This window comes from Gordionus sp. m RMFG-2023, chromosome 5, assembly GCF_954871325.1.
Source record: "Gordionus sp. m RMFG-2023 chromosome 5, tfGorSpeb1-WG-v2, whole genome shotgun sequence".
In the NCBI taxonomy this organism is placed as follows: Eukaryota; Metazoa; Nematomorpha; class Gordioida; order Chordodea; family Parachordodidae; genus Gordionus; species Gordionus sp. m RMFG-2023.
In genome coordinates this window covers 13,694,792-13,721,931 of record NC_088779.1, presented here as the reverse complement: position 1 = coordinate 13,721,931, position 27,140 = coordinate 13,694,792, and the positions used below count along the sequence as shown (strand labels likewise).

The 27,140-nt window shown below is 26.1% G+C and overlaps 1 protein-coding gene across 1 annotated transcript; it reads left to right on the top strand.

Annotated features, from left to right (window-relative positions):
* The first annotated feature begins 57 nt into the window (after window positions 1-57).
* Window positions 58-22,905, top strand: LOC135930188 (uncharacterized). The gene is made up of 14 exons (XM_065466968.1): window positions 58-159; window positions 202-301; window positions 357-624; window positions 921-1,109; window positions 1,679-1,783; window positions 5,087-5,185; window positions 5,273-5,327; window positions 5,576-5,840; window positions 5,896-6,033; window positions 7,365-7,466; window positions 8,009-8,084; window positions 10,066-10,312; window positions 10,765-11,185; window positions 21,577-22,905. The coding sequence occupies exons 1-14, from the start codon at window positions 95-97 to the stop codon at window positions 22,903-22,905; spliced, it is 3,459 nt and encodes a 1,152-aa protein (XP_065323040.1). The 5' UTR covers window positions 58-94.
* The last annotated feature ends 4,235 nt before the right edge of the window (window positions 22,906-27,140 follow it).

The following is a 27,140-nucleotide window of genomic DNA, read 5'->3' as shown; positions in this document are numbered from 1 at the left end:
GTCTGGCAGTAAATGACAGGTTAAGATTTTGCGCTATTTATTTTATAAGAGTTTCAATTTTGCCTATTTTTTAAAAAATTTTAAAAAATTTTTTATGCCTGAATTAGGTATAAAGGGTTGGGAATATGTACAGACACTTGGGGAAGGCTCTTTTGGAGAGTAAAAATTATAATTATTATTTATAATCATTTTATAATAAAGAGTTAAGTTAATCATTAAAAAAGAAGGTAATGAAGCTGCTGCTGTTAAAATTATCAACGTTGATAAGATGAAAAAGGCAGGTGAGGATATTCGAAAAGAAGTAGTTTCCTTTTTATATGTGAGATCATTTAAAATATTATTTTCTTTTTAATAAGATATGCATACATCGAATGCTAAAGGAACATGAATCAGTTATTCAATTTTATGGCCATCGATATGAAGAAAATTTAAGGACTCATTATATATTCTTGGAATATGCAGGAGGAGGGGAACTTTTTGATAGAATTGAACCTGATGTTGGCACAGAGCACATGCTGGCTCAAAAATATTTCAGGCAAATAATTCTCGGGGTTGAATATCTCCATTCAATAGGTGTTGCTCATCGAGATCTTAAACCTGAAAATATACTCCTAGATTTAAATGGTTTATGAAATTTATTAATGAATTGCATAAATATAAAAAAAATATAACTTTAAATTTTTATAAATAGTCTGGATCTAATTTTAAATTTGGGTCATCCTTTTTTTAAAAAAATTTATTTTTAGATACAGCCCCTTGACAATTTTTAAATTTGATTATTTTATGACCTAGTCTAGGTAAAATTATAATTTTATAGCCTGTAGCAGATCTCTGATAAATAAAATTTAAGAAATTAATTCAATAATTTTATTATTTAGAATTATTATAATAAAAAATTTATTTAAAATATTTTTTTTAAGATCACATAAAGATAGCTGATTTTGGTTTAGCAACACTTTTTTGTTATAAAGATACTGAAAGATTATTAGATAAAAAATGTGGGACATTGCCATATGTTGCACCTGAGGTAATGACTAAAAATAAATATAAAGCTCAACCAGCTGATTTGTGGTCATGTGGAATTATACTTGTTGCTCTTCTCAGTGGAGGTTTAAAATTTTAGATCTATAATTTTATATAAGATAAATAGTTCAATGATCACTTTTACATATATCATTTTGAGTCTATTCAAAATGATTTATTTAAACTGTTTTTAAGTTTTTAACTTAGAGATTTAAGCAAAATAAATAGTTTAGCCTCAAATATTAAACAGAAAAAAATTAACCATTGCCATAAAGGCAAAGCTTTTTTTTGAGATTATACTTTTAGAAGGAGCAAAGTTAGTTTATTTTGTAAGATGGATTAGATACCCTCCATATAAATTATTTTATTGCTATTAAATTTTTTTAATAAAAAATTGTCCTCTATAATAAAAAATTATATAATCTTTAAATATATTATATTCCAATTAATACATCTTATTGGTGATCTTATGAATATCTTTGCAGTGAACTTAATAACTTTTATAAGTTTTGCTGACCCCACCTTGATAAAATCTTCAATTTAATAATTAATTTTTATGCTAGAAAGAAAGTATATTTTAACCTTTAATTATATTTTGATTCAAAATTTAAAGTTTTGAATATTTTTAAAAGTAACTTGTTTTAAATATATTTAGAATTACCTTGGGACCAAGCATCTTATGAATACTCAGAATACAAGGATTGGTGTAAAAATGATTATGTGAAATCACCCTGGAATAAAGTTGATAATTTACCATTATGTAAGCTTCTGTCACATGGATTGAAATATTTAAAAATTAACTTAACTAATCTGATGTAGTATATTGTTAAATGACAAATATATTTTGACTACACTGCAACACCTAGTAAATGCCATTATTAAAATTAATTATATAAAATTGATGTTCCTAATTATTGTTATTAAAAGAAAGAAAGAATCTTTATATATGCCACATAATCTATTTTTATAAAATCTATTTGATTACATTTTTGGAGGTTGTCCTATGAACCCTAATGATCAAAATAACATGTTTCTAATAATTAAGATTCAAGTAGATAAAGGGACTTTAAATATACATATTTCTATAAAAAGGTTTTTGAAATCTCACTTACACGTTACAATGGTATGCAGTGTGGCTAGGGGTGGGACCAATACCAATATAATATTGGCTTACAATACCAATACCAATATATATTTAAATATTGGTATTGCTTTTACAACCAATACCAATTACCTAAATACATTGGTTTTGATATATTGTTTAAATACAATTTTAACCAATACCAATATTAAAAATAACATAATTATTTGGGTTTATCGTGGATAATTATATCGTGGTATTTTTTTTACTTTCATTGCAAAAACTGATTACATCTGTTATTTCTTCCAAATACTACTGTGATATCAATATTTCTGTTATTTATAATTATAGTTTATTTTTATTATGGAAGTAAATTTTTTACATGATATCTATCAATTTTATCAATTTATTTAGGATATTATAATAAATGAAGACCAAATAGAGTTAATAAATATAGATGCTGTTGGTACTAATAATAATAGCGATAAGGAACAAGAAGAATTATCAATATCTAATAAAAGACGAAATTCAGCAAAAATCTGGGAATTTTATACTACTTGTGATAATAAAAAAAAAGGCAATTTGTAATAAATGTAAAAAAAAATATCATTTCCCAATTTTGAAACCTCAGGATTATAGACACATCTTAAATCCATTCACCCAACATTATATAAGAAATGTGAGCTAATAAATATTGGCAGTAAAAAAATTAAGACAATAAAATTATTTTTACTTAATAATATAAATAATAAAGCTAATGATATCACTTTTTAAAATTTAATAGGATATTGTAACCCTTCACTAACATTAGTTTCTAGAAAAACACTAAAAATAGAAATTATGAAACATTATCATAGTTCTTTTATCAATTTAAAATCTGTACTTTCTAACATTACATCTAAATTTTCCTTAACAATGGACATTTGGTCCTCTCCAAATAAAATACCCTTTATGTGCATAACAATTTATTATATTGATAATGATTTTAAATTAAATAATCATTTATTAGATTTTATTCCTTTTAAATCAGCACATAATTCTATTAATATTTTTAATTCTGTATTAAAAGTAAAATTTGAAATTGATTTTTTTTTGCATTACATTAGACAATGCAAGTAATAATTTAGCATTTCTAAAAATTTAAACTAAAAGATAATTTTGATAATGTGTGCAAATGCTTTTGCCATATTATACATTTGGCTGTTATGGCTGCATTGGAACCCTTAAATACAACTTTAAAAAAAATAAGAAATTTTTAAACTTTCTATATCTAAATTTAATAAACTCGAAAAAATATATCTTGAAAAAAATCCACACTTAAAATTTCCTCACCCAATTTTGGATATACCAACACGTTGGAATTCAACATACTAAATGCTTGAAAGAGCAATATTGCTCAAACCCTATTTGACAACATATACCAATCATTTACAAAATACCAATCAAGAAAATTATATTAGTGCTTTAGCCTGGAATAATATAGAAATATACCGAGAATTTCTGGAACCATTTAATTTTGCTACAGAGATAGCCTCATGTGCTAATACTCCAACAATTATTCCTTTATATTCCAGTATTTTTGAGCATGTGGAGAGTTATAATAATAATCCTAATGCGATTTTAAAAACAGCTTCTTTAGCTGCCTTAACAAAACTTAATAAATACTATAATTATAATAAACACCTCTTTATTATTTCAACAATGATTGACCCAAGATTTAAACTATCAAGTCATTTATTACAGCATAATAATATGGAAACTCTTATTGGATATCTTACTAATGAATACAATATTTATAAAATAAATAATAACAATTCAGCGGAACTTACAAATGAAGCACAAAATAACAAAAAATTGTCCTTTTATGACAAAATTTATCAGGTGAAACCTCATAATAATAACAACTTAGAAATAAGTAAATACGTAGATGAAGCCACAATTTCCAATGGTACAAATCCATTATATTGGTGGAAATTAAATAAAAATAGATATCCAGTATTATCAAAAATTGCCAGAGATTATCTAGCAATTCCGGCCACCTCATCAAGCTTTGAAAGGGCTTTTTCAGAAGGACGGTATGTTATAACAGACCAACGTTGTTCACTAGATGAGCATACTATACAAGCTTGCCTGTGCCTAAAAAGTTGGATGCGCATGCAAGATTCTTCTACATAAAATTATTTCCTCTTATATTAAAATTATATCATTCTTTTGCATTATATTTTGTATAAATAAAAAGTTATGTTACATTTTTAGTTTACTTATTTTGCTATGTTTTTGTGATAAATAAAATGGTTCAAAATCAATACGTTTATTATTGTTGATACAAAAAATACATGATTAAATCAAAATTTTTTATATTCACATCACCAATAAATTCCTAGTTTAAAAAAAGAATTTGAATTCAGTAAAATTTTGAGTTGGTTCTTAGCCCTGATTTTATGGTATCATGATTTTTTTTCCCATGTTTATTTAAAATTAGAAATTAAGGGTTTTATAATCACTATTTCTATTCTTTTAATTAGTAATTTGAATTTAAACCAATACCAATATAAACCAATAGTTACCAAATATAAACCAATACCAATACAAGAAATAGAAAATATTGTTTAAACCAATACCAATATTTTAGACCCAATACCAATACAATATTTTGTTAATATTGGGTTTTTACTATTGGTTCCCAGCCCTAAGTGTGGCCATCGATATTTTATTTTATATCATTTATTTTTTAAAATTAAATTGATCATTAGACTTTATTTTACTTACAAAAATGAAGCTGAAGACGATAATGTGCTTATTATTATGGAGTTTAATGAGTTTCGTTTACTATCATTTTTAGCTTAAGAAATAAGATAAGAAATATAAAATAGAGAGTGGTAAAATTTTTATACAAAATGTTTTGACTGTTTTTTAAGCTACAACATTTAGATAATCTATGCCAGTTTATGTGTTATTTTAAATAAGAAAATTTTTTAATAGCTTTATTAAAGCAAATGTTATTAGAAGATCCAGAACTCCGATACAAAATAAAGGACATCAGAAAACATAGGTGGTTTAGGGTGACTGTATCCTTCCGAGGTAAGTATTTTTTATACAATTATTTAAATTTAATTGTTATTTTTTCCCCAATAATTATTAAAAAAATTGAAACTGAAACTTTTTCAGGTAAAAAATCAAGACAAAAATCGTTCACGGACTCATTAAATATGCCCTATTACAGGTTTGCAAGTTAATTTAAAAAATTTTCATAAAAAAAATAACGATATCTCTTCATTAACTTTTTTAAAGAATTCAATTTTTAAATATTTATTCCATATACTAGTATTTATAATTAGTTAGGATCTTCAATTAATCTTATTTATTAATAAACTTTTAACATTACCCTTTTGTATATAATATTCTTTACATAATGTTATTTTATTATCATATTATGTTAAAAAAAATCAAATAAAAACTTATAAAACAAAGTTCAAGCAATCTCAATTTTTCTCAACCCAACTTTAACACAAATCACGCAAATTTTGGCAACTACAATAAGCGATTTAAACAACATAATCAAGAAGATGAGGTTGATTCTTATAATTCAACGATAATAGAAGAAGATGATAATTCTATCTTGATTTCCCAGGAGAATGATTTCGCGAATGTATATTGTTTTTCACAGCCCAATAAAATGGAACAAATGTTGCTGAGTAGTCAAGTTTGTTATTCTCAAACCTCTGTCAATACTCAGGTATATTATTAGAAATGTTTGGGTTAATTTATTAATACAACTAAAAATTCTATAGCAGCACAACCCATTGCATCGTTTTGTTAAACGTATGACTCGTTTTGTTACAAAATTAGATTTGAAAAATACCATAAAAGAAATAAGCAAAATTTTACAAGACATGGATCTCACTTACAAAATTAATTCCCTTGGAGAGGTTTCTTTATTTGAATTATATTCATCGAAATATTTATTTTAGTTTCTATCATACAACCCAACTTTATTAATGCTCTGCCACCTTAATTTTTTTACCTTTAACTATTTTCAAATTTAAAAAAAAATCGGTTATTTAAGAATAATTAATATAATAATATATTATAGTATATTTATATAGATTTGATCGTAATTGATATTAAATTATCTAGCACTAAAAATTCATAATAAGCTACTGTCAGGACTTGCCGCTGGTCATTTCTAAAGCCGTAATTCCATTATCTAATAACCATTTTGAATGTTAACATGAGGCTCTATCCTGCTTAAATACAAAATTTCTGTCAAGTAAGGAGGTTGAATCGACGCTTGACATAATATAGATTGATATTTCATGGTATTTAAAATAGTTCTCATCTACAAAGTCTAACATTCCTGCACCTTTTCCTCTTATACAGCTCCACTATCACACTATGGAAATTTCGTAGACCTGATGACGATGAAGATGGAAAGCAACTGATTTATTTCGAATTTACAGCTTATATTTCTCCTGATAATTATAAAATATTAAAAAATTTAAATCAGATTATTTTATTTATAGAAAGAATAGTTGATCGAATGAATTACATGTGAACGTTTACTAACAAAAATACAAAATTAGCATTGAATTTCATTTTAAATGAAATTTTATTAAATTGGGACGATTATTCAATATGCTTTCTTTTAACATTCTATTTTCTCTCATTGTGGGTGTTGGACATTCAGAATTTTTAATTGCTTTTTTATTAGCATAGTTATATATTTCTATATGTATCTGATATTGAACAATGAATATTTAGATTTGAGAAATTTATCTTCCACATTATATTGAATCATAAGAGACCGAATTTCATCAGATATAGCTTTCCATTAGAATCGTAATTTTTATTATGGCTAAGGTAGTTTATATTTTAATATGGCTGAAATAAAAAGGCAGGCGATAATATGATATAATTTATAAAAACTTGACAAAATTGTGGCCGAAGATTTTTGATGCAAGCAGCGTGATGAGCATTGTTGAAGCGTGATACATTTTTTTTAAATGTCAACAATTTACTTTCCATATTTTTAAAATTTTGCATTTATATATTATAAGTAACAATATCTTATATTGGGCTATAAAAAAATATAAAAAATTATTGATATATAAATACATTTTTTTGTATTTTGATAATTTAAGCATGAAATAAAATATGAGTGACCGAATATTAATGACGTTGGGAAGTATTATTTAATATAAATTTTATAATAAGAATTTAAATATAATTATGATGGAAATTTCGTATTTCAAACATAAAGCTCGTGGTATCCACCATCGATAAACGCAAATCACAACTGATATTCATCGCGACATTTGTTCCCATGAAGGATAATATTTTAGTCGATTTCAGACTTAGCCGAGTAAATTCTTTTTCAGAGACCTTGTAGACTCAGGTCAAAATCCGGGTACCTGGACTGTAAATTGATAATATGTTCAAAACCGGACTGGACCTTAAAATAAAATATAAGCGCGTTATATCAAATCAATTAACCAGTTGAAAAATCACATGGTCTCATGTCTCGATTTCATTTTGAAAACAGACTATAGTAAAACTTTTAATTAACGCTTTCAAGGGAACATAAATTTTGGGAAAACGTTAAAAAGTTTCTACTATAAAGTTAAAATTATACATAATGTCGATTTTGAAACTCGGGCTAGCCCATTAAATGAGCAAATTTTAAAAGAGATAGGTCTTACCTTACAAAAAAGCGAACCGAACCAAAATCAAAATCCTGGGCCAGTTTTAAAAAATATTCACCATTTAAACAAAATTTTTATTGAAGAATAAATTTAATAATCTTAATATGCTTTTATTTTTTTAAACTTTGTTTTATAACATTATTTCATCTAGGCTACGAAATCAATAAACTATTAATTAATATATTTTTTAATATTTATTTAGGGTGACGGTTTAGAATTTAAGAAGAGTTTTATGAAATTGAAATCAAAATTATCTCATATAATCATGAATCCACCTTGTCAATAATTTTAATTGAATTTATTATTTTGTAATAGAATTGTAATTATCACGATAATAAAAATACGTATAAACTTTTATTTATTTTAATTGATTTATAAAAAACAGTTAATGACTTATTTATTCTAATAATTAAAAGATGATATTGGAATACTCTTTTTAAAAATATTATTTTAAATGTATATTTTATGTGAAAATAAGGTATTCACTTATTTATATTAGAATACGGAATAGTAGTATATCTAGAATTTTCCTTTGTGACGGGCAAAATTTTCAAAAGTTCTATGATCGGGCATCTCTTCTAGTTTAATTATTACTAATGCCTAAATATTAATCATTTTAAAATCTTACATTAACTTTAATAAGCAATAATTTTATTGACATTTCACAATACCTTCGCCATTTTTTAGATCATCCCAAAAAATATTTATAATTTAGAGAAAATTAACAAGATAAGAGAGAAAAAATTCTTAATAAGATAAAAATGTTTCAAAATTTTTTTATATATTCGGAATTCTTTTTGTCCATTAAGATTTAATTAAAATAACAAGTATGTCGACTAGTTTTTATTTGGTAATATAAAAAGATTTTGACTAAGTAATAACAAATTATACGCTATTTTATATTAGGAAAATTGTGAAATTATTTGACTGATTCTAACATTTGAAAGATTTCAATTTTTCTTTAATATTCCTTTAATTGCTCTTGCGAACTGAATGAATTTTATTAACGAATTCTATATCAGCATGATGGCAGCCATTTATTCAAGAAAGACTAAATGTATGCATATATTGTTAGGTAAGCGGAAAATAATTACCCGGAAATAAATTCCCAATTTTTTAGATTTTAAATTAAATATGGGGGAAAATTAATCTCCGGTAAAAAAACCGAAAAAAAATCCCCGAAGAATTTTTTTTAATTATCAAAAAATAATCCCGCCTCTAAAAAACGAAAATATTTCTAAAAAATTATATTAGTATTTTCTGAACGTTGAGAGTATTTCTTATTTAATTTCAAAAGGGCAATTTTTAAATGAGAATTGATAAATCGTTGGTAACTTTTATATTTTATAATTTAGTAGATAGCATAAAAAGTATAGATTTGTGACGAAAGATTTTTATAGAAATATATGAAAATTCTGAAAAATTTAAAATTGAAAAGAAAAATGTGAAAGCAAATTTTTCCCAAGAAAGAGAAAAGTTATTTCCATAATCCACTTTTCATCTAGACTTGAATATATATTATGAAAACAGGTAATTAAACCACATTATATTTACCATGAAGGGGAGGGGGGAGATTTCTAACACGCCATTAAGGTTAAAATATATATAACATTAAAATGAATATTATGACACTATTCTGTTCCGTTCGTTTATATCAGTGTAAATCTCGGACAAAAATAACATAATGGAAATTTTTTATGTTTAATACTATTAATTTTAAAAATTGTATCTGATTATAAATTTTCAAAAAAAGTAATGATCCTAATCACTGATTACAAAAGCTTATTTAATTCAAAGACTATCTCAAGTAATTGAATGCTACCAAAAAATATACTTTTATTTAATTCATCAAAGAAAACACAGAGGGACTATAATCTTAAAATAGAAAAAATTTTTTTTTGAAAGTTTCCAACTCCGGAAATGTTATTACATAATCCCAGTTAGTTCCCTGATATTATTATTATTAATAACGTTGAAAGGAAAGTTATGCTCAAGAATAAATAAATTTATATATTTGGGTGGTATATTCCTTGTAATTTTGAAACAAACGATTTTCATAGTTTTTTTTATTACTTTTTATAAAATTTTCTTTTACTATTTTAAACATTTTTGATAATTTTAATAAATTTTTTATATTTATTCTTCCGTTAAATAAGCATGCTAAAATTTTTCATGAGGGCTATTCCTACAATGATCATAAAACTACGAAAAATTTTAAAAGATTCAAATGTACATTATATAATGCTGAAAAATTCCCAGTTATTTTGAAATATTACAATGAAAATGACTATACATTGGAAAATACGCCTCATATTCATCCTATAAACCCACATGAATATCAAATTGAAAATGCTATAAGCTCGATGAAAAGAAAAGCCTATGAAACAAATCAAAATACTTGCCAAATATACGCAGAAGAAATGTCTAAATTATCTCCCGAATCCAGAAAAAGACTTCCGAATGAAGATAGTATTAAGAGGACACTTAGAAATCACAAAATAAAAAGGTTTCTAATTATTCCGGCCACATTGGAGAAATTTTTAAGATTTTACTCGAAAAAGCCCAAGAACGGAATTTAGTCATAGATTCGATAACAATTTATATGGATTTTGAAAAGGCCTCAATCAATGCCGTCGAAAATACTCTAGGTTTCTTTTTACGATTTAAATACATCTATATACTATCGAGATATGTTAGGACCTTGATTTTAAAATGTATTTTTGACCGTGGACCTTGAAATTTTTTTTACTTTTATTTTCCCTATTCTGTTGTTTTTAGGAATATTTTAAACTGTTTTTTTATGTGCAGGATGAAGGCACCACTAGTAATTAATGAAAATTGATAAAGACATAAATATTAAATAAAACCTATACAATAATTTTAATCTATATTTTTTCAACTTTTAGTTAGAGATATCATCCAAGGATGTTTTTATCATCTAACATAATCCACTCATAGGAAGATTCAAGAATTGGGGTTAGAATCATCATATCGGAATGATCCAACGTTATGTTTATTTGCAGCTATGATCAATGGATTAGCATTCTTACCTATACACGATGTCAAACGAGGTATGGAGTATTTAAAAACCATTTTATCGGATAAAAACAAAGAATTATTGATTTATTTTGATAAAAATTATGTGAATGGAGAGTTGAGATATGGGAGAAACTCTCAAAGGCAAGTAGAGCCATTGTTCCCACCTGAAACATGGAATGTGTTCAACGTTACTATTGCTGGGGAAAATCGAACAAACAATGTATGTGAAGGATGGAATAATCGATTTCAGCATATTATAGGCCACAAAAAACCTAAGATATGGGAACTAATCGAAAAAATGAGGATGGAAACGTCGACATGGGCAAAATCGGTCAATGGAGTATTGGGACATACACTCCCAAAAAAAATCGTAGTGCAACGAAACAAAATATTTAAAAAAATTTATATATTGATTTTTTAGAAGAGAGAAGGGACTTGCCTGATTTTCTCTCTTCAATTGGATAACATATAGGTTCTAGAATTGTTTCATTTGAATAATATAATTTATTATTCCATAAATCATTTAATAAATTTATAATTATTTCTTTTCTAAAAAAAATTCATAACAAAATAATTATCAGAGCTGGCCATTATCATTACTTAACTTATAATAATATTTAGCTTAATATTACAGAGACTAGGTAATTTTTGAATTTATAAATCCGGGTCAAAATAAAAAATCTGAGCTGGCCATAATATTTTGCATAATATCAGAGAGACTAGGTATCCAATTCGTATATTTTATAAATATTGCTTTTAATTTTTACTAAACCTGGGTTCGGAATAAGTCCATAACATTATATTTATTAGTATTAATTAATAATTTAAGTTTCTGTTAGGTTTAATATTAATCACAAATACTATTTTATTTTGAAAATTTTTATTTGGAAAAATTTTACAGGAATTTTTGACGATTTTCTCAAAAAATATTTTAGGGATTTTTTCATATATTGTTAATTTTATAAAAATAATTTAATATTTTATACGATTTAAAAAATGGGGAATTTTTTTCCGAGGAAATTTTTTCCGATTTTCTATGGCAATTTTTTTCCGGAGAACTATTTTCCAAGGGAATTTTTTACGGGGATTTTTTTTCCGGAGAATTTATTTCTGGGGAATTTTTTTCCAGATTTTTTTTCCGGGGAGTAATCTTCCGGGGAATTTTTTTTCCAGGGAATTTATTTCCGGGGATTTTTTTTCCGGGGAATTATTTTCGTCCATACTCTGTAATGGGACAATCGAAGATATATAAATTCAAAATAAATTGCACAGAATAAAATTAGGTGCATGTCCAAGCTGGGCAAATAGGACAACTCTGCCTTTTTCAAAAGACATCTATTTTTTTAGTAAAGATATATGTAAGATCCTGATATGGGGTCACCAAAATTTAAAATAAGTTGTTAGAGTATTATTTTAATAGGGATTTCTAGTTAAAATGGCCAATATGATTTGTTGCTAAAAGGTAATTAATTATGTTTTTTTTATTTACTTGAATAATGTGTTAATGATTATTTTAACATATAAATAAAATATTTGCAGGAATATAGTGGGGTGCAAAATGCCAAAATTATATTTTTCATTCTCACATGTAATTTTAAATTTTTTTCTAGGTGGCGTAAGTGATATTTATAAATATTATTTTAGTCAAAATTGGTAATTAAAAAAATTAGCTTTTTAAATATTTTATGATTATATTTACATACACTAGAGTTCGACAATGGGCGGGTCCTTCTAAAGTATTTTAAACATTGGACGCGTGGTTAAAAATATTTTAGGTACTGGTTGGGTGAATTTTTAATATTTTTATGGCGAAAAAACAGACTTCTGTTTATTAAAAATAATAGTTTAATTTCATAATATTGCAGATTATATATATTTAATTAAATATACATTAAAATAAATAAAGAGCCAAACTAGCCATTATAATAATTTAATATCAGGTCGGCAAGTTAAAAATTTTAAAACAACGAGTGGGAGGGCTTGTTGACTAAAACTAGCCCATTGAAGATCTCTAATATACACCTAAAGACTCCCTCTATTTCAAAACTTCACGGGTGTGTATTTAATGCAGGGACCCGAAATGAACCGTAACGAACCGTTTAACCATTATAAACCGTTATCTTAATCTGAACCTTAACCGATATAATTATTTTTTGAAGGAGTAAAAAAGAACCGTTAAACCGGTTCAGTTTTTATATTTTAGAAATGGAAATAATTTAAATATCCAGAATTATATAAACTTGCTCTTTTAGTACTGGCGGTTCCTGCAAAACAAAATTCTGTAGAAAGGGCCTTTTCGAGGCTAAAATTTGTGTTATCGTCACAGCGAACAAAAGGGAATCCATTTTTATTAGAAAATATATTACTTATGCGTTCAAATAATATATTTAAAAATGAGTTATTTTGAATCTTATATATTTTTTTATATATAATTCATTAAAAATAAATTAGACGATTGTTGCTTCAATTAAAAAATTTTTTTTAACCGCCTTTATAATTAGCCGAACCGAACCTTTATAATTTTTTTCTTAAGAACCATAACCAAAATGAAACCATTATAATTTTTTACATAAAAAATGTGTTTCCTATATCTAGATACTTTTAATATTATCTAAAGGTTACCGCACCCACCCGTCAAAGCGGGCGGGCGAAATTTTTTAAAGAATAGGCGGGCGGGTTAAAAAAAATTAGAACTATGAGTGGACAGGTTAAAAAATTTCTAAAAGGCGGTTGAGTTAAATTTATAATCTTTTATTTGTTATATAAAATCATTTAAATAAACATTAAAAAAAATGCCCTAAAATTTCAAAATTTTTAATACTAATGTTCTAACAACTGGAAGATGTTATAGTCGGAAGAGATTATGAAGTGCAAAAAAGATATCAAAGTTATTTTGGATTTAATTTGCATGAAAGAATATAACATCATAGACGTGGAAATCTGATTTTACCAATTTCCCCTAAAGCAAAGAGTTATAAGATATTAAATTATAAATGCGATTTTTGAAACAGATGGGATGGTAATGTTGTTACAGAGTAAAGCACCGTACATAATGATATAACAAAATATTTAAATCTTAAAGTATAACTGTAAAAAGCAGAGGTAACGATTGGAGAATAGATTGAAATAGAAGATCGTATAAGACTCAAGCAGTAAAAAACTCTAATATTAGGGTTTGAAAGACCCTGTAACTTATAAATATAATGTTGCTAAAAATAATAATCAACATTGATATATAAATATATGAATAAATAATTTTAATATCACTTTATTACATGATCCAACCTAATTATAAAATAAGACATAAAAATTAAAAATATAAGTAATAAAAATTATAAGAAATATCAAGTGTAAAAATAAAAAGGTGAATAACAGGAACAATTGTTAAACCGTATATTCTACAATTATCTCGCGTTTTCATCTAATTTACATAATAAAATTATCTAAAATATATTGTCTGTGCATAACCAATTTTCATAATTCAGTAAGCAATTTTGCATATAATAAAAAAATATAAGTTATAAGCAATATTACAACAGTAACAAGTTTGATTTATATAATTTAGCATGATTTATTGCTTAGTTTAGCTTACTATTAATTTAAATTTACTTATTTTGAAAAATTTATTATAATTAGTTCACTTTTTATATAAATATCTCACTTAAGGAAGAGAATATACTTCCAACGGATATTCCACTTTGGTGGAAACGACAATAAAAAGATATCAAGATTAGCTAGAAAAATATTAAATATTCTAGCAACTAGTGCTTCTTCTGAACGAGGGTTTAGTATTACTGAAAGATTTTTCGAACAAAGAAAATACTGTTATAATCCAGAAAATGTGGATTCATTATTACTTTGCATTACAAATGATGTCAGTTAATATTAATATTTATTATTTACATAAATATTTTATTTGATCAAATAAATTCCTTATGGGTAATTTAAATTGTATATTTTTTATCCTTAATATATAAATTTTCTTAATTATAAAACATTTTTGTCTGAAACAGAATCATTTTTTTTTTAGTTAATAAAATTGAATGAATGGGCATATTAAAATTTTATATGGACGGGCGGGAGGGTAAATTTTTTTAGACTAATAGACCTTCGGTTATTTTTTTAAAACTATGGATGGGGAGGCTTTTGAGCTAAAAACCCACCCATACCACAAATTTGCATCTTGATATATATTTAGAGATATCCTGTTTAGAAATATTTTGATATCATTTTATTTAAATTTTTCTTGTATTAAAGATATCTAAATTCAATTCATTAATATTATGTTCAAGTTTATTTCAATATAAAAAATAAACAGACAATTTTGTTTTAAGCAATGGATGACGAGAACATGGTAAGTGAACTATTAAAGCTTCCAATTTATTGTAAACAGATAATCTCTAAAAAATATAATTTAATTCATACACCCCTTAGAGGATATAAATGATATAAATCTTGCTCATCAAATTTTGAGTGATTTATTTTTGAATGAGTGTCGGGATTTTAGTATATTTAATTATTATTCCAATATAAAATTGTTATTCAATATCACACTACTCTGTGGCAAACTGCAATGATAGAATAACTTTAGTGTGGCTAAAAATGACAGAAATGGTAAAGTCTTAATGTTGACGATTTTGAGAAATATCCATTATTAAAATCTAACAATTATTATAATCTATTAATTATATTTGCGATAAGATTTTGGAATTTTTTTAGCTCACTTCAAAATTTCATTTTTTACAATAGAATCTTAAATTGGGCATTATTTACATCATATATATTTATAATAAAAAGGTTTCTTGGGAAAATTGTATTTTTGTCTCGATACATTTGTAAGAATATATCTGAGATTTACTCGTAGACAATGTATCTAGTTACATTTTAAAAGTACTTTTCACCATTCTATCATCTACCATATGTTGATTTATTAACGAGATTCCTCATTAAAAGATACAGGGTTGGGCAAATTTTCAGAAAATTGTATTCGGATACAGATACTTTATAAAATTTTATATTTAAGATACAAAATACTTTAGAAAAATTTCTATAAGATACAAGATACTTGTATCTTTTTATAAAAAAAGTATCTAAGATACAAGATACTTTTTTAAAAAACTTTAAATAGTCAAAATCAAAATGTATAAAGCTTTATTTTCTTATCTATAATATAAATTTATAAAAAAAATTTAAAATAAATTGTAGAAAATAACAAATTTATTATATAAGATAATTCGATATTTTTTTAAATAATTGTATAATTAGTAAATAATAATAAATCAGCATCATAAATCAACATTATTTTTTAATATTATTAATTTTTCAAATAATTTATCGTTCAATCTTTGACGATTTGGTCTATTAACCATATTAGCAAAGCTAAATAATCGTTCAACGGGGGCAGAGGATGGTAATATTGTGTTATATTTAATAAATATTTCTTTTATATATTTATTACTATTTAACATATTTATACTGCGCCTGTCATCTTTCATATAATTTAGGACCTCAAATTCAATATCATTTATTGAATTATTAGAATTGGATGTGGTACTTTTAAAACAAAAATAATCATCATCTTCACCAATTGAAGATTTTGTTGACGTATTAATTTCAATATTATTTTTAAAAATAATTAAAGCTTCATGTATTAACAAATCCTGAAGGTATTTTTTTCTTTTTCACCAAATCCAACAATTTTAAAAATAGGGATGAGAAATAGTTGTCAAAAATGCGCTTTTAAAGTTATTATCAAAATCATATATATTAAATCTTTTAGCAGTTGATTTCACTTTGTATTTTGTCAATCGCTATAGCCAATGAGGACATTATATTGCAATATTCTTTTAAATATTGAATTTCAATATCTCTAAATTTTGGAAATTATAATTTTTGACATAATTTAGGAAGTTCGCCTTTAAATTTTAATAAACTACTAAGACTATTAAACATACTATTTCATCTTGTGCAGCAATTGTTTTCCTAAAACTGCTTTGATAAGTTCAGTAGTTTTAGGCCTATTACTAGCATTCTTAAGCTTAGTACATTTGGCTATTGCTGGATGATGAATTTTAGAAATGTTAGGAGAATCCTTAATAGCTTTCTCGACATCTGTTGTGGCAATAAGACTTATGGTATGTCACAGACAACGAATATGGGAATATGAAATGATAATGAATATGATTATAAATTTGATTTATTATATATTATACTTTTAGATGCTTGACAAAATTTGATGACGAGTCTGCAGAACCATTTATAGATTTGTGGCATTCTTTAAATTCTGCAATTTATAGTTATATTTTGAAGAATCATCTGAAGATGAGTATAAACATATTATTCTATTTTCTTCTTCCATTATTTTAAAATAGACAGATATAAAACGATTCAAATAAAATATGGTAGTTCTAATTGTTAGCACATTGCTAAATGATGACCAACGTCATATATCATAAAATATCTAAATTCTGATTAAATTTTTCATTTAAATTTTAAAACAATATCATTTTAAATTTAATACTATTTAAATTAACTAATATAAATTTTTTTTAAAGTATCTGTATCTTTTTGAATACAAAGTTGGTTAAGATACAAATACTTTTAAATAATATGTATCTTAGATACTGGATACAAGATACTTTCCAAAATTTAAAAAAAGATACAAGATTAGATACAAATATCCGCGATACTGCCCAACCCTGAAAAGATAATAATAAAAAAATGAAGAATAAGTTTTAATATGAATTTCAGAGGAAATATACCTCGATGCCTAGTCTAACTTATCTATAAAATTTTATAGAGCTATTTAGGTTAACTTCCTACCCATGGGGCTATAACTGCCTGGAGTAAAATGGGACTTGCTATTTATATACCGATTATATTTGTAATATCGTTCTAGAGAAGAAACCATTGGGTGACATGATATAAATAATTCTTAAACATCGGATGGGCAGATGGGTTGAACAAAATTTTATACAGATCGGGAGTTCTGGCTAAGACCTGCCCATTATAAACCTATAATATATATTTCTTTTTGCTAAAATATTTATGAGAAAGGCAAAATATAAACTTTTCGTTTGTCGGGGAAGGGGGATAATATTGCTATTTAGTAAAAATACGAAGGATTCGATATGATATACTAATTGAATGAATAAATAAGCTTTATGGGCCAAATTCAATATCTACCATCTTACCCAGGGTCATTGGTAAATCAAGCGCTACTTTTACTTGATCCTAGATAGCGCGCAGGGAGTCTTCATCTCCACTTCGCTTGATATCTCTCAGTCCACTGACCCACTAATTGTCATTATAAATTATTTTTGTATATATTTATAAATTATTTACCAAGCGACAAATAATTTTCAATTAGTTTCGATAAAATAATTTTCATTTAGTTCCCGACAAATAAGTTTTTTTGATACTCTCAAACTTCAACTAATATTACACCATTATTTAACAAATGTGGACTGTTTTTTTATAAAAATTGTAAAATAGTGTATAGCTTCCAATAATATAGATATGTGTAGACCTGTGCGCTGATAAAACTATCGGCGGCCGGTGTGAGTTTTAAAATAATAGGCGACTGGCGGCATGCCGCTTATTAGATTCTTTCACATAGATAGCATAAATCGGGGCAAGGAGATAAATTTTTTATAGTAATAATTTTTAAATTGCTAATTTAATTTTTTTAAGAAAAATAAGTCCTTATCGAAAGGCGAATTATATAATTTTGTAATCTTATAGTTGTCACTATATAAAAATAATTTTATTTTTTGCCCGGAAAGCAAAGAATATTTTTAGCAGCATAAAAAATTCGGAATTTTCTCCAAAAATTTATATCATCCACATCCTGTGAATGACGTTTTCCAAGAAGATTAAGGAAAGTCATTTAAACTGGAATCATAATTTGTGTTTGGTGTAGAATATCTATTTGCTTATCTTGTTAAATAAATTGTATTTGATATTTCTTCTTGGTTTTCAATCATAATAATTACTAATCTAATATAATGGTTTATAGGTTTAAGATATTTAATGAATTCATAATAAGCAATTGCTCATTATATATTTTTACATAATTTTTGTTTTTAAAATAACATCCAGATAATTCTTAAAATAAAATTTAAATTAAATAAATTAATATGGTTATAATATTATTTGGATCGAAACAGGATTTAGATAAAATTTTAAATCAAAAAATATATAATCTAATTACTCATATGCGAAACTATACTAAAATATATTCGCCTTAGAGGTTCATTTCCCAAAGTTATAATGCAAAATATCTTTATGTTCAATTTTTCAAACATTGGTAAATGATATTTAAATTTTTATGGCCAGTATAAAATTCTCTAATTAAAAAAAACATCTTTAGACAAATTATTAATTAAGATGAGGATGTAGGTTTATTTTATCTCCAAAAAGATCTTTAAATCGTTTTCAAATAAATAAAACGATTTCTATATTGGCGAAGGTTAGATCATTTTTAGATACTATTGATCTAATACGTAACAATTTAAGATATTCAAAGAAAATTTAAGTCTGGATGAACAAATTATCTTATTAAGTAAACCATTCCATAAATATTTATATGCGAGGAAAGTCAGTAAAATCTGGATCCATTAGCAGTGTTGAGCATGTATCAAGGAACCAAATATGATTACTTCATTAAATATGAGATGAATTGATTATTTCTAAGTGATTATCGTCCTCCACTATGCAACAAAAAATGATGGTGGTGCCTACTTTCTAAATTTTTCTCTTATTCAGAATATTTGTACCATCTATGATTGGAAATGCACCTGAAGAGCAATACCGCCCTGGACAATCAAGATTGCCAATTGATTCAATTCGAGAAGTAGAGAAAAGTAAGTCAATCTTCAAGGTAGTTGCAAAATAAACTCATAGAAGTTTGATATATGTTACGATGTACTCATTTTTACATATAAAATGTTAAAATTAATTCACCAAAAAATGAATTCATTACCTTCCAATGTTTGATTTTTGGAACATTCAAAATATCATATTGGGGAGACCTTGGCTAGTCGGCACAACTTATGTCAAAACCATCATAGCTCCGAAGATAATGATCGTATAAGATCTTGCAAAATGCCAATTGATACATTAAACCCTATAAATATTATATTTCTTAAATTTTAATCATTTTTTCTCCAAAAAAGGTTTAGTAAAAGTGTTTTTGAACCTAGTAGTCCTAAACCCTTGGTTAGTCGTATCATGAGGAAGGGGGGGGGGGGTAATCGAATCAAGTGGTTTATAGACATTCTATGAGACAAAATAAATTTTCTTTAGAATTTTATATAAGCTTTATTTATATAATATTATTTACAATTATAACAAATAAAATAGCAATCTTTTTTGGCATAGGACCCATGAGCAATCTTTACATACTCTGCATTGAACCCGATTTTCAAATTTTATAGTCCTGTTTTCATATAAATATTTTAACAATGTATTTTTTATTCTGCTGTTTTAATAAAAATTGCTTCTTGTGGTGAGGTAAAAATCTCAGTCTCAAATTTTTTTAAAACCTTTTAACAGATAAACCATAAAATGTTTTACTTCATGAAATTAGATTTTCAAATTTTATTTTCCTCCTCATCATCAAATATTTTGTTTATTATCTTGACCTATCTTAGTGCCAGCTATTTTATATTTTTTATAATGTCTTAAAAAATTTATAGTAGGTATACCTAATAAAATAAATTCACTCAAAATTTATCTAATTCTATATTTTAATATATAACAATACTTGGATCTTTTTATCAGGCTAAAATAAATATCCTAAAAAATGTTCACATCTATTTAGTCAATTACAATAGATATATATATCGTATGGGGTTTCGGAATCCGTTGGGATTCGGAATCTCTCAATTTTAAATCATTTACTAAGGGCGATTTTTGGATTTTAAAAATCTGATTTTACAGGAATTGTATTCCAGCATGTGTAGAGTATTTACTCTATATATTTCAGCGATAGGCATATTAGTATTTTTTAATTTATATGAAAAATCCATAAAATTAATATAAATTAGAAGTAGTTCAAAAGTTCATGGCAAAATTGTTTGAAATTTACAGTTTGGGTACTCTACCCATGATAGATTACATTTCCAGTTAAATCGAACTTTAAAATTTTTTAAATCACTCTCGGTAAAGGATTTAAAATCAAGAGATTTCGAATCCCAATACAAACATATATATAAATATTTGTTTGCTAGATATAATTAATTTTAAATAATTGATCTTATTATCAGGCGAATATTTATATATGGTATATGTTCATACCTGATTGATTAAATATAATTATAATTTAAAATTCGGAATCCATGGGGATTCGGAATCTCTTGATTTTAAATCCTTTACAGAGGGCGATTTAAAAAATTAAAATACGATTTAACCGTAATATTCTAGCACGTGTAGAGTATTTACCCTATAAATTTCAGCCAATTTTGCCATGAAAGAACTAATTATAATTTATATTAATTTTTCATATAAATTAAAAAATACTCTACACATGCTAGAATACATTTCCGCACGGATTCCGAATCCCCATACGACATATATATATGAAAAATTAATATAAATTACTAGTAGTTTTAAAGTTCATTGCAAAATTGTTTGAAATTTACAGTTTGGGTAGTCTGCACATGCCGAAATACAATTCTGTAAAATCAGATTTTCACAATCTAAAAATCGCCCTAAAGGATTTAAATCAAGAGATCCCGAATCCCCACGGATTCCATATCATCATCGACAGTACGTTACAATCTTAGAAATGTTTTACAATGGATGATAGAAGTGAATTCTAGCTTACCAATTAATCAAAAAATTTGTAGCTCTTGCCGGAAAAAATTAAAAAAATATTCAACAAATCTGATCTCACCTTTTACTTCTACGATCCCGATCACATTACCTTCTATTTCTAACTTACCTTCTACCTCAACTATTAATGAAACATTTAGCGATTTTGAACATGATCAACCATGCAATAATCCCGACTCTTATACAGATTTTAATACTTCAATTTCAACTTTAAATAAAACTTTGCCATTTTTAGGGGAGACACCTATTAAAAAGAAAAGGTTAAATGAAAAAAAATATCCTGTAAATAAATTTTTGAAAATTCAGGGAAAAATCAAAAAAGTTTTTAAAATAAATCTAGAGGATCAAGCAAAAAAAGATGAAGCCGAAATCATAAATCAACTGAAAGAAAAATTTGCTACAAGTTCTCGCAATGAAAAAATACAAATTTTAACAGTTTTACCAAAATCTTGGACTCTTGATAAAATTGAAAAGGAATTTTCAACCACAAATTTTATGGCCCGGACAGCTAAACAATTAGTTGAAGAAAAGGATGTTTTGTCAAACCCAAATATCATAAAACCAAGTAGAATAATTTCGGATGACATTGCAAATAAAGTAATAGAATTTTATAATTCTGACGAAAACAGCAGACTTATGCCAGGTATGAATAATTTTATATCAATGAAAGTTAATGGAAAAAGGAACCAAGTACAAAAGAGATTAGTTTTGTGTAATATAAAAGAATTATTTACCAATTTTAAAGAAATAAACAGTAATATAAAGATAGGTTTCAGCAAGTTTGCTATCATGAGACCAAATAACTGTATTTTAGCAGGCAGGTCTGGAACGCATACAATGTGCATCTGTACAATTCATCAAAATTTTAAATTAATTATAATTGGGGGTAAATTAAATCAGTTAACTGCAAACCAGCATAACTATCCATTTCCTCCCTTAAAAGATTATAAACATTACATTGCACAAAGTCTATGCAATCCAGCCCAACCTTGCTGTTACTTAAAGAAATGCCAAATGTGTCCCGGCACTTTGGAACTTAAAGAAAGATTACATTTATTGTTTGATAATGCCATAGATTATATAACATTTAAACAATGGTTGGCGGCAGACCATACCACCCTCGAAACGTTAACTAAGTCCGCCAGCGAATTTATGGAGTATTTGATTGAAAAATTAAATATTTTAATTCCTCATGCATTTATCGGAACAATCTTCATTTTTTAAGTCATTAAAATCGAATATGAAGGATGGGGAATATCTAATAATATCCGATTTTGCAGAGAACTACGCTTTTGTAGTTCAAGATCACGCTCAAGGCTTCCATTGGACTAATAATCAGGCAACACTTCATCCATTTATGATTTATTACTGCGAAAGCGGTACCATCAAACATATAAGTTACGTAGTTATATCAGATTGTCTTAAACACAATACTTGTTCCTTTTATTTATTTCAAACAAATTTAATTCAATTCTTGAAAGCAAGATTTGATAAGATTTCAATAATTTATTATTTTTCTGATGGAGCCGTTACCCAGTATAAGAACAAAAAAAACTTTGTAAACCTCTACAACCATTATAATGATTTTGGGATCAAGGCAGAATGGCATTTTTTTGCAACTGCACATGGCAAAACTCCTTGCGATAGTTTAGGGGGAATTACAAAGAGGTTGGCTGCTAGAGCAAGCCTGCAACGTCCTTATGAAAATCATATATTAACTCCTATGGATTTATATAATTATGCGAGAATTAATATCCCGGGTATTAATTACACATTTGTCAGCAACGTTGAATATTTAAGAATGGAAACCAATCTCGAAAATAGATTTTTAACGGCCAAACTAATTCCCGGGACACAAAAATATCATTCATTTATTCCAATGGAAGGAAAAATGAAAGTCAAACGTTATTCCAATTCATTAGATAATTTAATGTATGATATTATTTAATTTAATATGTTTATAACAATATTAATTTCCCATTTGATATTCATGTAATATAAATACTTAGCTAAATAAAGTTATAAATATTTTTACAATTATTTTCTCTCTAAAATAAAATCGCTAAACTTATATGTTAAATATGACATAATGTCTACTAGTGGGCTCACAGCCCGAAACATTTATAAAAAAAATATAATCGGCCCGATCATAAAGAAATTTTCTTTTTATTTGTTTCGTAAATTACTATAGATTTGGTATAATTTAGGATTTAAGCCATACTATTTATATTTAAAGCGTAATAACTATTGGCCCAGTAATGGTCCCAATCTAAAATTTTGTACAAATATTAAGAGGTATAATGTCTATTTGTAAAAAAAATTTGAAAGAAAAAAAAAGCAATTTTTCCGGTTTTCTATTTCCGGTTTTTGGTAATATACTTTTTATTAATAAAATAATTTTTATATCATATTAAAGGGCTATTCTAGAGCTATTTAATAAAATTTAAATCATGCCTTCTTCAGCTTAATTACTTTTTGAGATATTTAAAATTAAATATACTGTATTTTGGAATTTTCGCGTTTCTAAAGATGGCCATATCTCATGAAGTAAGCCGATTTGAAAAGTAAAATTTTACATTTTTATTAGTTAGTGTATATACTACCAACATACAAATTTTTTAAAAAATCGAAGGGGGTAGGGTTGAGAATCGACTTTTTTGGTTGATTTAATATGGAATACAACATATATGAAAATTTTAATTTATAGGACATATATTTAGGTCTGATATTATACTAAAATTGAAATGTGTAGTAATGTAGAAATGTATGTAATAAACTATTTATACATTATGAATTATTATATTCGTCAATTAGATATGGTTATATTTAAATATAATGAGGGAGGTTAACTACCAAACACCTATATCATCTATTATGTGATATCAGGATTAATATATATTGATATGTGTTATATGGATGAATAAACATTGTGTTTGCAATCATTATCCAATTTATTATATATATTTATGATTTAATATAATAATGGGTGAGGTTTACTAACTTAACACTTATATCATCTTTTATAATGTGATATCTGGATTAATATATTTTATATCCTGCCTTTATTTTCTAGGTATTATATGGGTATAAATATTGTGTTTGCAATAATTCTATTTATAAAATTGGTGCAGTCATGGATGTAAATAACCTGTAATATGAATCTATTGGATGTTTTATGAAATAATAGAGAATGATTGGAAATAGTCATGATGTTCACACTGATTATATTGAATGTTGCAGAAGAATGATATATTAACAATATAAATATTAAATTATTGGAAATTATAAAATTATGATTTATTTAAATTCAGGGTAATAATTTTATGTTATGAATATTTGTGATATGAAATTAATTTTGGAAAATTAATGACTCAGTAAAATTGAAACATTATGGGAAATAATATTGTGAAAACATAAATACTAATAATATAGTGACATTTATATGACTTTAGGAAAAAGGTAACAGATAGAAAAACCTGGCTAATTTGGACAATGGGAAAAAGGTTCTGATAAAAGAACCTTTCTAATCGGGCATATGGAAAATGGATACTAATAAAGACCTGGCTAATTTAAACTAAAGATATAAGAACGTTGGGCTCTCAAATCAAGTGACCTATAAACAAACTAACGGGGCTTCCCTGAGCCAGATTTGGGTTAAAAGACTAATGATGACTTCTTGTGCATAGGGATTTGTCCCATGGGCCATCTATGGATGATAGCGATTTCTTGGCCAGTTCTAAGGTAATAGTGACCTCATGGGCCATACAAGGATAATCGCGATCTCTTGGCCAGCTCTAGTGACCTCATGTGCCATACAAGGATAATAGCGATCTCTTGGCCAGCTCTATGATGATGGTACGTCGACCAATCTACAATGGATTCGATAACGATACTCTGTGGGAGATCAAGCATACAATGGCCTTGATAAAGATACTATGGTGGGAGATCAAGCATGCAATGGCCTCGATAACGATACTCCTGTGGGAAATCAAGCATACAATGGAACCAATAAGAATATTTCAGTGGGATATCTGGCGATACTGATATTCCATTGGGAGAACAATCAACAAGGGAAACGATATTTATACTCTAGGTGAGATCAATAAACAAGGGAAACAATATTAATATTCTAGGCGAGATCAATCATACCAAGGCAGCTAATATTGATACTCTTTTGAGATCAAAATTTTAATTGGGGGAAGAAGAGTAGTTGTTAAAAAAGGTAACACCACACGCCAGCGTCTACATGAGCGGGAGGGGTAGTATTTTTTGAGTGGGGTAGGCTGTTTTAATGGGGGTAGGATAAATTTTGGGGGGTTTATCTATTAAATTTTGAGATGAAATAGGACAAAATTTATTGCTGTAAAAACTAATACTTTTATTATAGAATTATTATAATACAATTCATCGGCCAAATCTATATAATGCAAACAATCATACACATTGTTTTCCAAATAAAACTTTCTGCTATCCTTTTAAATGTAATTTAAAAGGTTTAAATATTTCAGCAAGCTCATAATGCCATAATAATTAATTCATTGTAAATAATGAAGGTTTAATTGAATTTATTATCTAAAAAATAAATTCTTTATATACACAAAATATCGATAGTTGGTAGTAGAGATAGATTAATTTAAGTTATCCTTTATAAATTCTCTAAAAAGAGTATCAATATAATTAAAAAGGTGAAAATAATATAATTAAAAAGGTGAAAATAATATAATTAAAAAGGTGAAAATAATAATGGGGAGACACCGCCGCCCAAGGTGGCGAGAATCTTTTAGGGGGTAGGCCAAGTTTTTGAAGTGGGTTTGCATCCAGTGAAAATACTGACATGTAGACGCTGCTACACGGTAAAGATAAATGGAAATCAAAGACAAAGATTATTTAGGAAACTTTAAGTCGAATGGCTCTAGATGTAGGTTTCCTTTCAATTAATGAAGGGGAAATGTAGTAATGTATAAATCTATTGTAATATATTATTTATACATTATGAATTATTTTATTCGTTAATTAGATATGGTTATAATGATTATATATATATATTTATGTAATATATGGAGTTCGCAATTATTCTATTTATAAAAAGTATTATAAAAAATCTAGTGCTGTAAACATTTTTAAAAAAATCGAACGCGTTCGCGTTCAACGTTCATTGACAAAAATCGAACGCGTTCACGTTCACATTCAAATTCAAAAAAAGGAACGCGTTCAAAATTTTATGATAAATTTTTTTTTAAATTTAATTTAATATAAATAAATGCCTTATATTTTTCAACAAAATATATTAGCCATGATAAAAAATAATAGTTTTATTTTGATAATATAATTATAAATACAATATAATAGAGCGATAAAAAAATAAATTTCTAAAAAAATTTTCTTATTAATTTTTAATAATAATTGCTTTTCAAAATTTTCATCTGATATGCATGAACGCTTGTCAGTTAATACAGCGT

Coding starts and splice junctions, on each gene's coding strand:
- LOC135930188 (XM_065466968.1), top strand. CDS start 95: ATGCCTGAATTAGGTATAAAGGGTTGGGAATATGTACAGACACTTGGG. Junction 5,328..5,575: donor TTAAATATGCCCTATTACAG/GTTTGCAAGTTA, acceptor TATAAAACAAAG/TTCAAGCAATCTCAATTTTT. Junction 6,034..7,364: donor AAATTAATTCCCTTGGAGAG/GTTTCTTTATTT, acceptor TCAAACATAAAG/CTCGTGGTATCCACCATCGA.